This window comes from Eleutherodactylus coqui, chromosome 4 (genome assembly GCF_035609145.1).
Source record: "Eleutherodactylus coqui strain aEleCoq1 chromosome 4, aEleCoq1.hap1, whole genome shotgun sequence".
Lineage (NCBI taxonomy): Eukaryota > Metazoa > Chordata > Amphibia > Anura > Eleutherodactylidae > Eleutherodactylus > Eleutherodactylus coqui.
This window is the reverse complement of record NC_089840.1, coordinates 302,424,986-302,438,740: the sequence shown is the minus strand read 5'-3', so window position 1 is coordinate 302,438,740 and position 13,755 is coordinate 302,424,986. Positions and strand designations below refer to the sequence as shown.

The following is a 13,755-nucleotide window of genomic DNA, read 5'->3' as shown; positions in this document are numbered from 1 at the left end:
ATTGGTTGGCCCAGGTTGGCACGCCTCTCGTATGCGGAATGGGTCTATGGGGCATTCGGGGACCTTGGTGGCAGGGACCGGTGCACTTTATTCTTAGTCAGCCTAGTGGTCAGGTTTCACATTTGGAACGCACGGTGTCTAGTTTCGACGGAAGAGAAAATCCTCCCCGTGGATGAGGTGAATAGAAACATCCTGGGTGACCTGGTGAAGGTGCGCTCTCTGGATTATGAGAGGTTGGGCACGACTAAGGCCTCTCTCCTATGGAGAGGGTTTGTATTTCGTTAGGGACAGTCTTCTTATTGATAGGGTCTTTGTAGGGACAGAATAGGGAGAGGTAGGGACAGTTTCTCTGAGGGTAAGTTTTAGGGAAGGAGTAGGGACAATGTAGGGACAGATTAACTATAGGGATAGTTTTTCTCTATCTGGTCGGTGCCCGGCTTATCATATCCAGTCCTTGTGGAGGGCTGTGTGTGCCACTAGTAGAGTTTTTGTTTTCGGTCAAAGATGAAGTATGTACGGCTGCAGGTAACTGAACCTTAGGCTTTCGGGTACTAATATGTAGTGTTGGTTTGTAGTTGTGTAGTATAAGATATGTTATATGTTATGTTATGTTTTGTTTTGTATATAGGGCTAGGGGTTATAGATAGGTTGGGTGGGGGTTTATTGGGGGGAGGGGGGGGGGATTTATGCCTCAGCCGTAGCTTGACACGTCCCGGACAATGAACACTGGGCACGGACTGTTGGTGCGGGCGTGGCCCTCAGGCTGCGGCGGGCAGGGTGTGTGTATGCGGTGCAGCTCGGCTCGTCCTGGACATAGACATTGAGCACGGACTTGGGATGCAGGCGTGGCTCCCAGGCTGCACCGTAGGGGGTTGTTTGGGGTGTGTGGTGGTTTGGTCTGGATATAGGGTTAGTTTAGGATTATGTACGGTTTTATTTTTTAGGTGGTGGGCATTAAAAAAAAATAAAAAAAAAAAAATTTAAAAATTAATAAAAAAAAAAAAAAAAACCCAAGGTATTGGGTTGTTCTTATTGTTACTACTTTTGTTATTTGCATTATTGTTATTATATAATTGCTTTGGTTATTAGTCGTTTTCTTTCTTCTTTTTTTGGGATTTCTGGCTGGATCCTGTGAGCTAGGGATGTTTTCTCACATGTGGGTATATTCTTATATGTAGTATGTAGTATATATGTATTGGTGAGGATGAGTGAGTGTAGTTTTGGAGTGCAGGTTGGTGTAGTGTGCGGTGTGTATTGTTTGGACCAGATGGACCTTTTGCTTTTGTCACTTTTAAGGCAAAGTCCAGTTAACACAAGTGATGATTTGGTTTTGCTTTATGTTTGTCTTATGCCAAGTGAGCGATATTTATGTTCTGTTTATTGTTATGTTTTTCACTTTTATAATAAAAAGATCTACAGGATGTAACTGAGAAGCAGTACAGGATAAGTAATGTATGTACACAGTGACTCCACCAGCAGAATAGTGAGTGCAGCTCTGGGGTATAATACAGGATGTAACTGAGAAGCAGTACAGGATAAGTAATGTATGTACACAGTGACTCCACCAGCAGAATAGTGAGTGCAGCTCTGGGGTATAATACAGGATGTAACTGAGAAGCAGTACAGGATAAGTAATGTATGTACACAGTGACTCCACCAGCAGAATAGTGAGTGCAGCTCTGGGGTATAATACAGGATGTAACTCAGGATCAGTACAGGATAAGTAATGTATGTACACAGTGACTCCACCAGCAGAATAGTGAGTGCAGCTCTGGGGTATAATACAGGATGTAACTGAGAAGCAGTACAGGATAAGTAATGTATGTACACAGTGACTCCACCAGCAGAATAGTGAGTGCAGCTCTGGGGTATAATACAGGATGTAACTGAGAAGCAGTACAGGATAAGTAATGTATGTACACAGTGACTCCACCAGCAGAATAGTGAGTGCAGCTCTGGGGTATAATACAGGATGTAACTCAGGATCAGTACAGGATAAGTAATGTATGTACACAGTGACTCCACCAGCAGAATAGTGAGTGCAGCTCTGGGGTATAATACAGGATGTAACTCAGGATCAGTACAGGATAAGTAATGTATGTACACAGTGACTCCACCAGCAGAATAGTGAGTGCAGCTCTGGGGTATAATACAGGATATATCTCAGGAGCAGTACAGGATAAGTAATGTATGTACACAATGACTCCACCAGCAGAATAGTGAGTGCAGCTCTGGGGTATAATACAGGATCTAACTGAGAAGCAGTACAGGATAAGTAATGTATGTACACAGTGACTCCAGCAGCAGAATAGTGAGTGCAGCTCTGGGGTATAATACAGGATGTAATTTAGGGTCAGATGGGTTTACATGTGGTACGTGGGCAGCAGGGACTACAGATATATATTCCTTCTTTTAATATTTTCTTGCAGATCCTAAATGAAAGGGTAAACAAAGAACTGGAACAGATTCAGGTACGAAATGGCAAACTGCAGCAGGAGATTGAGCAGCAGAGCGTCAGCACAGAGCAGCTGACCCAGGAGAACCAGCAGAAGCAGTTGGAATTAAAGGTAAGTGGCTGACGGACTGCAGATGGCGGGGTGTCTGCTGGGCCCCCCCTACGCTGTGGCCCCCCCACGACGTGTTGTACGTCCCTCATCTTGTCTCCATCCTCAGTCCAGAGAGGAGGAGATCAGCCAGATGCGCCAAGAAATCTCCAAACTCTCCAAGTTCAGGGAATCCATCCAGAAGAAACACCGGCAGATGGAAGAGCAGAAGACTGAGGTGGAGCAGCAGAGGGAGACGCTGAGAAACCAGATGGCAGGGCTGGAGAAAGGTGAGGCCTCCCGGACCGCATGCAGAACCTCGGGGTCCTTCACAGCTTGCTTCCTGTCAGTGAATGGAAATATCTCTTTATTTATACTCTCTGCCTAAACACTATATAGACCACCAAAAGCAACAGAAGAAACTGAAACCTTACTACTAAGGCGGATAGAAGAAGTGTCAATCCGCAACGAAGTAATTATCATGGGGGACTTTAATTATCCAGATATAACATGGGAGAACGAAACCTGCAGTTACAAGGGTGATAAGTTCTTGAGAACAATTAAAGATAACTACCTTACCCAACTTGTGCGGGAGCCAACGAGAGGGAGGGCCATTCTGGACTTAGTACTAACTAACAAACCGGACAGAATCATGGGGGTGCAGTTGAAGGGAAACTTGGGGAACAGTGACCACAATATAATTAACTTCCAGCTGTCCTTGTTACGGCACTCTGCCCCCCCCCCCCATCCCCCGAGCGCCAGGTGGGGTGCCCTGTTCTTCCCGCACCCCACTGTCCCTGCCTACTTGCCTCTGCCCTGGCTAGCCCCAGGCGGACAACTGGGCGGCGGTCCCTGCGCTGGCTAGGGACCTGGCGACTACCTAGATGGAACTACTAGCAGGGGATAGAGTGCCGACAGAAGAGGCAGGTGGAACAAACCAACAAAACTTACTAAGCAGAGTAAGGCTGGAGATGGAGCTCACAGGTAAACAGACAGGATACTGACGAGCAACTCGAGCAGACTGAGACCGACCTGACTAGAGGCTAGCAGAACCAATAACTGGCAGTGAGCTCAGGTCACTGCCAGCCTTTTAACTTAAAGCCTCCGCCCAGGGGCGGAGAGTGGGAGGAGCCGACTCTCCCACTGTTGCATATGGAAGGTGGAGGAGAGTGGGCGGCACCCTATGGGCGGACGCGCCCACGCTGCTGCACGCTGGCTGCTCCACGCCGCCGGGAGAGCCCCGACAGCAGAGCTCCGGGACGCCGAAGCCGACATCGGAGCGCCGGCCGCGGGACCCAGCGCCACCCTGCATGGTAACAGTCCTTCAATAAGAAGCCTTATCAGGGAGCGACAAAAAAACTAAACCTTAGTAAAGCAACATTTGATCAGCTTAGAACTACTATCAGTAACATTAATTGGGACAACATCCTCAATAATGCCAGTACGGAGGACAAATGGGAGAAGTTCAAAAGGATCCTAATCACCTCATGGGAGCAGTTCATTCCCTTTAAAAATAAAAGAACTACAAGTAGAAGGAAACCAATGTGGCTCGACAAGACGGTAAGGGGGCAATAACCCAATAACCCCCAAAAAATGTTTAAACTACTAAAACAAGAAGGCATCGAAGAAGCGCTAAAATCATACAGGGAGATAAACAAAATTATGTAAAGAAAAGATCAAAACTGCTAAGGAGGAGGCAGAAAGACGGATCGCCAAGGAGAGCAAAAACAACCCGAAACTATTCTTCAACTATATTAACAGCAAAAGGATTTGCACCGAGAGCGCTGGCCCTTTAACAAATAATGCAGGAGAAATCATAGAAGATGATGGAGGGAAGGCAAATCTATTAAATAGTTTCTTTACAAGTGTATTCACAAACGAAAAGGAAATTCCACACGAGATGCAGGGAAATAAAATGAACCCCTCACAAAATGTCATACCTAACGCAACAGGAAGTGCAGAGCCGGTTAAAGAGGATTAAAATCGATAAGTTGCCGGGCCCTGATGGAATACACCCAAGGGTACTAAGGGAACTAAGTGATGAGATAGCTAGGCTGCTATATCTAATATTTGTGGATACTATCAAGACCGGGGTTGTACCATTGGACTGGCGCATTGTCAACGTGGTTCCAATTTACAAAAAGGGGACCAAAAGTGAGCCTGGTAACTACAGGCCGGTAAGTCTCACTTCAGTAACAGGAAAAATATTCAAGGGATTTCTGAGAGACGCGGTCGTATCCAAGTGAACATTCATGACAGAAGTGCGCGGTTCTGGCGGCCTGTCCTGGGCGCTGCGCATGCAGCAGATCCCGTGGACGGGCAGTCAAGTGATGGAAACCTCAAGAACATAGCTGACGCTTCCATTCCTCATCGTCTTCAAGATCTCTGCTGGCTGTCCGCGGCTGGACCTCTGCAAACTCCTGTGTGAGCTGTAAATGTTCAGATCTGGTTTCATCTTTAATAATGTTGACATTCACTGACTGCAAGCAGACAAACAGATGCAGAATGGAAGCCTGCCATATGTTAGACGTGAAGAGGACTGCATTACACAAAGAATCCCTGTAGATGGCGCCATGCTCATACTGAAGTGTAAGCTCTTGTGGTCAGCAGCCCGATGCTAACAAAGCCCCTATATTCCCCCAGAGCTAGAGGCTTCCAAGAAGCAAGCAGAGCTGGAAAGGAAAGCAGTGGAGGAGCTAGTGAGAGAGCGGGACGTGCTGAACAAGGTGAGTGACAATGGATAAAATGAACAGCAGCTCTCCGAAATAAAACCGCTAACTGGGGTGCAACAAAGACAAGGTGCGGGCGCACCCAGAGACCCCGACTGCAGTGGGCTCCAACAAGGTGGTCCGTACATGGAGAGTAGGAAGCAGATCGCACCGCTTCAGCCTCTGCAACCGCCTCTGTCACGCCAATGCCACAAGCAGACTGAACATGTAAGAAGCAAGCACCAATCAAATAACAGAGAGAGACCACACCCACACATACTGACATATGATTGGGCCGTTGGAGAGAGCTGGGGATCTACAATGTATCACATGGTGCTCCATGACAGAAGGCCAATCTGACTGCGCTGGCGATACTTGGCGGACCCGCGCGCATGGGCACTATGTATCCCAAAGGTAAAGCTGAGCTTCTAATAGGTCAGCTAACTGGAGGAGAAGCCCCCGGCTAAGAGCATGTGCGCTGTGGGAGACATCAGGCCGCGAGATCGACTAACGCTGGCGAGCCTCTCCAGATCCCGCGCACTGGGGATCTCACAAGGGCATCAGAGGGGGCACCAATGTAATAATCCACAGACACGTCCTCTTCACCCAGGGCTGCCATAAAATACAACACCCAGGAGGTCTGTGCTTGTGGCATCAGCGTGACAAAGGCCGCTGCACCCGCCGGAACGGCGCCATCTGCCACTGTATCCCTGGATGCCTAACTAAAGGTGAGCAACTTCTATCACCCAGCCCGCACACTACACGCCACCGTACATCACCTCCTCCTGTCTGTACATCACCCAGCCCGCACACTACACGCCACCGTACATCACCCAGCCCGCACACTACACGCCACCGTACATCACCCAGCCCGCACACTACACGCCACCGTACATCACCCAGCCCGCACACTACACGCCACCGTACATCACCCAGCCCGCACACTACACGCCACCGTACATCACCCAGCCCGCACACTACACGCCACCGTACATCACCCAGCCCGCACACTACACGCCACCGTACATCACCTCCTCCTGTCTCCACATCACCCAGCCCGCACACTACACGCCGCCGTACATCACCCAGCCCGCACACTACACGCCGCCGTACATCACCCAGCCCGCACACTACACGCCGCCGTACATCACCCAGCCCGCACACTACACGCCGCCGTGCATCACCCAGCCCGCACACTACACGCCGCCGTACATCACCCAGCCCGCACACTACACGCCGCCGTGCATCACCCAGCCCGCACACTACACGCCGCCGTGCATCACCCAGCCCGCACACTACACGCCACCGTGCATCACCCAGCCCGCACACTACACGCCACCGTGCATCACCCAGCCCGCACACTACACGCCACCGTGCATCACCCAGCCCGCACACTACACGCCACCGTGCATCACCCAGCCCGCACACTACACGCCACCGTGCATCACCCAGCCCGCACACTACACGCCACCGTGCATCACCCAGCCCGCACACTACACGCCACCGTGCATCACCCAGCCCGCACACTACACGCCACCGTGCATCACCCAGCCCGCACACTACACGCCACCGTGCATCACCCAGCCCGCACACTACACGCCACCGTGCATCACCCAGCCCGCACACTACACGCCACCGTACATCACCTCCTCCTGTCTCCACATCACCCAGCCCGCACACTACACGCCGCCGTACATCACCCAGCCCGCACACTACACGCCGCCGTGCATCACCCAGCCCGCACACTACACGCCGCCGTGCATCACCCAGCCCGCACACTACACGCCGCCGTGCATCACCCAGCCCGCACACTACACGCCGCCGTGCATCACCCAGCCCGCACACTACACGCCGCCGTGCATCACCCAGCCCGCACACTACACGCCACCGTGCATCACCCAGCCCGCACACTACACGCCACCGTGCATCACCCAGCCCGCACACTACACGCCACCGTGCATCACCCAGCCCGCACACTACACGCCACCGTGCATCACCCAGCCCGCACACTACACGCCACCGTGCATCACCCAGCCCGCACACTACACGCCACCGTGCATCACCCAGCCCGCACACTACACGCCACCGTGCATCACCCAGCCCGCACACTACACGCCACCGTGCATCACCCAGCCCGCACACTACACGCCACCGTGCATCACTACCGTCTGTCCGTACATCACCCAGCCCGCATACTACACACCACCGTACATCACCCAGCGAGCGCACTACACACCACCGTACATCACTACCTCCTGTCCGTACATCACCCAGCCCGCATACTACACACCACTGTATATCACCCAGCCCGCACAATACCCACCACCGTACATCACCTCCTCCGGTCCATACATCACCCAGCCCGCACAGTACACACCACCGTACATCACTTCCTCCTGTCTCTACATCACCCAGCCCGCACACTACACACAACCGTACATCACCTCCTCCTGTCTGTACATCACCCAGCCCGCACACTCCACACAACCGTACATCACCTCCTCCTGTCTGTACATCACCCAGCCCGCACACTACACACAACCGTACATCACCTCCTCCTGTCCGTACATCACCCAGCCCGCACACTACACACCACCGTACATCACCCAGCCCACACACTACACACAACCGTACATCACCTCCTCCTGTCTGTACATCACCCAGCCCGCACACTACACACAACCGTACATCACCTCCTCCTGTCTGTACATCACCCAGCCCGCACACTGCACACCACCGTACATCAGTTCCTCCTGTCTCTACATCACCCAGCCCGCACACTACACACCACCGTACATCACCTCCTCCTGTATGTACATCACCCAGCTAGCAGACTGCACACCACCGTACATCACCCAGCTAGCACACTGCACACCACCGTACATCACCTCCTCCTGTATGTACATCACCCAGCTAGCACACTGCACACCACCGTACATCACCTCCTCCTGTATGTACATCACCCAGCCTGCATACTCCACACCACCGTACATCACCCAGCCTGCATACTCCACACCACCGTACATCACCCAGCCTGCATACTCCACACCACCGTACATCACCCAGCTAGCACACTGCACACCACCGTACATCACCCAGCCTGCATACTCCACACCACCGTACATCACATCGTTCTATCTGTACACCACCCAGCCCACACACTACCCACCACAGTACATTACCTCCTTCTATCCGTACATCACCCAGCCCGCACAAAACACTACCTTCACCCAGCCTGCACAGTCCAATGAGTATTGTCCAGTCCCACCAGTATCTGCCGGTCCAATGAGTATCGTCCAGTTCCACCAGTTTTGGCTGGTCCAACATATATCATCCAGTCCCGCCAGTATCGGCCAATCCAACGAGTATCATCCAGTCCCGCCAGTATCGGCCAATCCAACGAGTATCATCCAGTCCCGCCAGTATCGGCCAATCCAACGAGTATCATCCAGTCCCGCCAGTATCGGCCAATCCAACGAGTATCATCCAGTCCCGCCAGTATCGGCCAATCCAACGAGTATCATCCAGTCCTGCCAGTATTGGCCAATCCAACGAGTATCATCCAGTCCCGCCAGTATCGGCCAATCCAATGAATATCATCCAGTCCCGCCAGTATCGGCCAATCCAACGAGTATCATCCAGTCCCGCCAGTATCGGCTGGTCTAATGAGTTTTGTCCGGTCCTGCCAGTATCATCCAGTTCTGCTAGTATTGGCCGGTCCAACGAGTATAGTCCAGTCCCTCCAGTATCATCCAGTCCAAGTATCGTCCAGGCCCACTAGTATCAGCCAGTCCCGCCAGGATCCTCCAGTCCCGCCAGTATCGTCCGGTCCAACGAGCATAGTCCAGTCCCGCCAGTATCGTCCGGTCCAACGAGTATAGTCCAGTCCAACGAGTATTGTCCAGTCCCACTAGTATCAGCCAGTCCACCCAGGATCCTACAGTCCGCCAGTATAGTCCAGTCCCGCCAGTATCGTCCGGTCCAACGAGTATAGTCCAGTCCCACCAGTATCAGCCGTTCCAACGTTTATAGTCCACTCCCGCTAGTATCGGCTGGTTGAATGAGTGCAGTCTACTCCCGCCAGTATCGGCCGGTCCAACGAGTATCGTGTAGTCCTAGTCCCACCAGTATTGGCCGATCCAACGAGTATTCTCCAGTCCTGCCAGTATCTGCTGGTCCAACTAGTAGTGTACTGTCCTGCTAGTATTGGCCGGTCCAACTAGTAGTGTACTGTCCTGCTAGTATTGGCCGGTCCAACTAGTTTTGTCCAGTCCTGCCAGTATTGGCCGGTCCAACAAGTATTGTCCAGTCCTGCCAGTATTGGCCGGTCCAACAAGTATTGTCCAGTCCCGCCAGTATTGGCCGATCCAACAAGTATTGTCCAGTCCTGCCAGTATCGGCCGGTCCAACTAGTAGTGTACTCTCCTGCTAGTATTGGCCGGTCCAACTAGTTTTGTCCAGTCCTGCCAGTATCGGCCAATCGAACGAGTATTGTCCAGTCCTGCTAATATTGGCTGGTCCAACTAGTATTGTCCAGTCCCCCCAGTATCGGCTGGTCCAACGAGTATTGTCCACTGCCGCCAGTGTTGGCCGGTCCAATGAGTTTCATCCAATCCCTACAGTATCCGCTGGACCAACAAGTATCGTCCAGTCCCGACAGTATCCGCCGGTCCAACGAGTATTATCCAGTCCCGCCAGTATCGGCTGGTCCAACTAGTATTATCCAGTCCTGCTAATATTGGCCAGTCCAACCAGTATTGTCCAGTCTCACCGGTATCAGCCGGTCCAACGAGTATAGTCCAGTCCCGCCAATATCAGCCTGTCCAACGAGTATGGTCCATTCCTGCCAGAATCGTCCAGTCCAACGAGTATCGTCCAGTCCTGCCAGTATCGGCTGTTCGAACATGTATCGTCCAGTCCCACCAGTATCAGCCAGTCCAATGCATATCACCCGGTCTAATGAGTATCGTCCAGTCCCACCAGTATCGGCTGGTCCAACGAGTATCGTCCAGTCCCACCAGTATCGGCTGGTCCAACGAGTATCGTCCAGTCCCACCAGTATCGGCTGGTCCAACGAGTATCGTCCAGTCCCACCAGTATGTGCCGCTCAAATGAGTATCGTCCAGTTCCACCAGTTTTGGCTGGTCCAACATATATCATCCAGTCCTGCCAGTATTAGCCGATCCAACAAGTATCATCCAGTCCCGCCAGTATCGGCTGGTCTAATGAGTTTTGTCCAGTCCTGTCAGTATCGTCCAGTTCTGCTAGTATCGGCCGATCCAACAAGTATCATCCAGTCCAACGAGTATCGTCCAGTCCCACTAGTATCAGCCAGTCCACCCAGGATCCTCCAGTCCCGCCAGTATCGTCCGGTCCAACGTGTATAGTCCAGTCCCGCCAGTATCGTCCGGTCCAACGTGTATAGTCCAGTCCCGCCAGTATCGTCCGGTCCAACGTGTATAGTCCAGTCCCGCCAGTATCGTCCGGTCCAACGTGTATAGTCCAGTCCCGCCAGTATCGTCCGGTCCAACGTGTATAGTCCAGTCCCGCCAGTATCGTCCGGTCCCGCCAGTATCGTCCGGTCCAACGTGTATAGTCCGGTCCCGCCAGTATCGTCCGGTCCAACGTGTATAGTCCGGTCCCGCCAGTATCGTCCGGTCCAACGTGTATAGTCCGGTCCCGCCAGTATCGTCCGGTCCAACGTGTATAGTCCGGTCCCGCCAGTATCGTCCGGTCCAACGTGTATAGTCCGGTCCCGCCAGTATCGTCCGGTCCAACGTGTATAGTCCGGTCCCGCCAGTATCGTCCGGTCCAACGTGTATAGTCCGGTCCCGCCAGTATCGTCCGGTCCAACGTGTATAGTCCGGTCCCGCCAGTATCGTCCGGTCCAACGTGTATAGTCCGGTCCCGCCAGTATCGTCCGGTCCAACGTGTATCGTCCGGTCCCGCCAGTATCGTCCGGTCCAACGTGTATCGTCCGGTCCCGCCAGTATCGTCCGGTCCAACGTGTATCGTCCGGTCCCGCCAGTATCGTCCGGTCCAACGTGTATAGTCCGGTCCCGCCAGTATCGTCCGGTCCAACGTGTATAGTCCGGTCCCGCCAGTATCGTCCGGTCCAACGTGTATAGTCCGGTCCCGCCAGTATCGTCCGGTCCAACGTGTATAGTCCGGTCCCGCCAGTATCGTCCGGTCCAACGTGTATAGTCCGGTCCCGCCAGTATCGTCCGGTCCAACGTGTATCGTCCGGTCCCGCCAGTATCGTCCGGTCCAACGTGTATCGTCCGGTCCCGCCAGTATCGTCCGGTCCAACGTGTATCGTCCGGTCCCGCCAGTATCGTCCGGTCCAACGTGTATCGTCCGGTCCCGCCAGTATCGTCCGGTCCAACGTGTATCGTCCGGTCCCGCCAGTATCGTCCGGTCCAACGTGTATCGTCCGGTCCCGCCAGTATCGTCCGGTCCAACGTGTATCGTCCGGTCCCGCCAGTATCGTCCGGTCCAACGTGTATCGTCCGGTCCCGCCAGTATCGTCCGGTCCAACGTGTATCGTCCGGTCCCGCCAGTATCGTCCGGTCCAACGTGTATCGTCCGGTCCCGCCAGTATCGTCCGGTCCAACGTGTATCGTCCGGTCCAACGTGTATCGTCCGGTCCCGCCAGTATCGTCCGGTCCCGCCAGTATCAGCTATTTGAATGAGTGTAGTCCAGTCCTGCCAGTATCGTCCGGTCCCGCCAGTATCGTCCGGTCCAACGTGTATCGTCCGGTCCAACGTGTATCGTCCGGTCCCGCCAGTATCGTCCGGTCCCGCCAGTATCAGCTCTTTGAATGAGTGTAGTCCAGTCCCGCCAGTATCGTCCGGTCCAACGTGTATAGTCCTCTCCCGCCAGTATCAGCCATTTGAATGAGTGTAGTCCACTCCCGCCAGTATCGACAGGTCGAACGAGTATCGTCCAGTCCCACCTGTATCCTGCTGGTCCAACGAGTATCGTCCAGTCCCACCTGTATCCTGCTGGTCCAACGAGTATCGTCCAGTCCCACCTGTATCCTGCTGGTCCAACGAGTATCGTCCAGTCCCACCTGTATCCTGCTGGTCCAACGAGTATAGTCCAGTCCCGCCAATATCGGCCTGTCCAACGAGTATGGTCCAGTCCCGCCAGTATCAGCTGGTCCAACGAGTATCGTCCAGTCCCACCAGTATGGGATGGTCCAACGAGTTTTGTCCACTGCCACCAGTGTCGGCCGGTCCAACGAGTTTTGTCCAATCCCTACAGTATCGGCCGGACCAACGAGTATCGTCCAATTCCCACAGTATCGGCCGGACCAACGAGTATCGTCCAGTCCCAACAGTATCCGCCGGTCCAACGAGTATCGTCGAGTCCCGCCAGTATCGGCCCGTCCAACGAGTATCGTCCAGTCCCACCTGTATCCTGCTGGTCCAACGAGTATCGTCCAGTCCCGCCAATATCGGCCTGTCCAACGAGTATGGTCCAGTCCCGCCAGTATCGGCCTCTCCAACGAGTATGGTCCAGTCCCGCCAGTATCGGCCAGTCCAACGCGTATCGTCCAGTCCCGCCAGTATCGGCCGTTTCAACGTGTATCGTCCAGTCCCACCAGTATGAGCCAGTCCAATGCGTATCGTCCAGTCCCACCAGTATGAGCCAGTCCAACGCATATCAGCCGGTCTAATGAGTATCGTCCAGTCCCACCAGTATCGGCTGGTCCAGCGAGTATCATCCAGTCCCGCCAGTATCTGCTGGTCCAATGAGTATCGCCCAGTTCCACCAGTTTTGGCTGGTCCAACATATATTATCCAGTCCCGCCAGTATCGGCCGATCCAACGAGTATCGTCCAATCCCTCCAGTATCAGCTGGTCTGGCTGTTATTGGTGGGAAGGAAAAGAGGTGAAGTAGGGGGAGTTATAAGAATGGTCCTCACACCCTGTCTGCTCCCTTCTAGAACCTTCTAAAGGCCGGGACTGCCACCCAGAAACAGCTGAACCTGGTGAAGCTCCATGAGCAGGGGAAGAAGAACCTGGAGGAGGAAATTGTAAGCTACAAGGAGGAGGCGCAGAAACAGCGGAAAATCATCTACCAGCTGGAGAAAGAGAGGGACCGATACATCAACGAGGCCAGCGAGCTGACCCAGAAGGTGCGCCCCCTGCTGTCTGTCTATAGCCAGACCTGATGCCGCTCATCCCCTAAGGCTGGGAATGCCAGAAAACTTACCAGTCAGCTTTGCACATTTTGTTTTGGGATTCCGGAGTTCTTTTAGCCTTCCACATACATGAGACACAGAGTCCGGGTGACCATCAGCCCTAACGGCAGCCATCTCTGCTGGGGCGTCGCCTCATATCCTGGATAACCTAGTTATCAGTTACATTTACTTTCCATCTCCTTCCTCTCTGCATGTGTGTCAGTCTTCACTGCAGTTCTGTCATTCTGTTTATAACTACTGACCCTCTTTGTTGCCCCCTCATCTCCCAGGTTCTTCAGCACATGGAGGATATCA

At 53.3% G+C, this 13,755-nt stretch overlaps 1 protein-coding gene across 1 annotated transcript in view; it reads left to right on the top strand.

Annotated features, from left to right (window-relative positions):
* Positions 1-13,755, top strand: part of CFAP58 (cilia and flagella associated protein 58) — a 133,315-nt gene that overhangs the window by 70,128 nt on the left and 49,432 nt on the right. The window contains exons 6-10 of the mRNA XM_066601490.1: positions 2,430-2,567; positions 2,674-2,833; positions 5,187-5,269; positions 13,204-13,395; positions 13,731-13,755. The exon at positions 13,731-13,755 is cut by the window's right edge and continues 137 nt beyond it. Of these exons, the coding sequence (XP_066457587.1) occupies positions 2,430-2,567; positions 2,674-2,833; positions 5,187-5,269; positions 13,204-13,395; positions 13,731-13,755 (598 nt within the window). The remainder of the gene's footprint in view (positions 1-2,429; positions 2,568-2,673; positions 2,834-5,186; positions 5,270-13,203; positions 13,396-13,730) is intronic.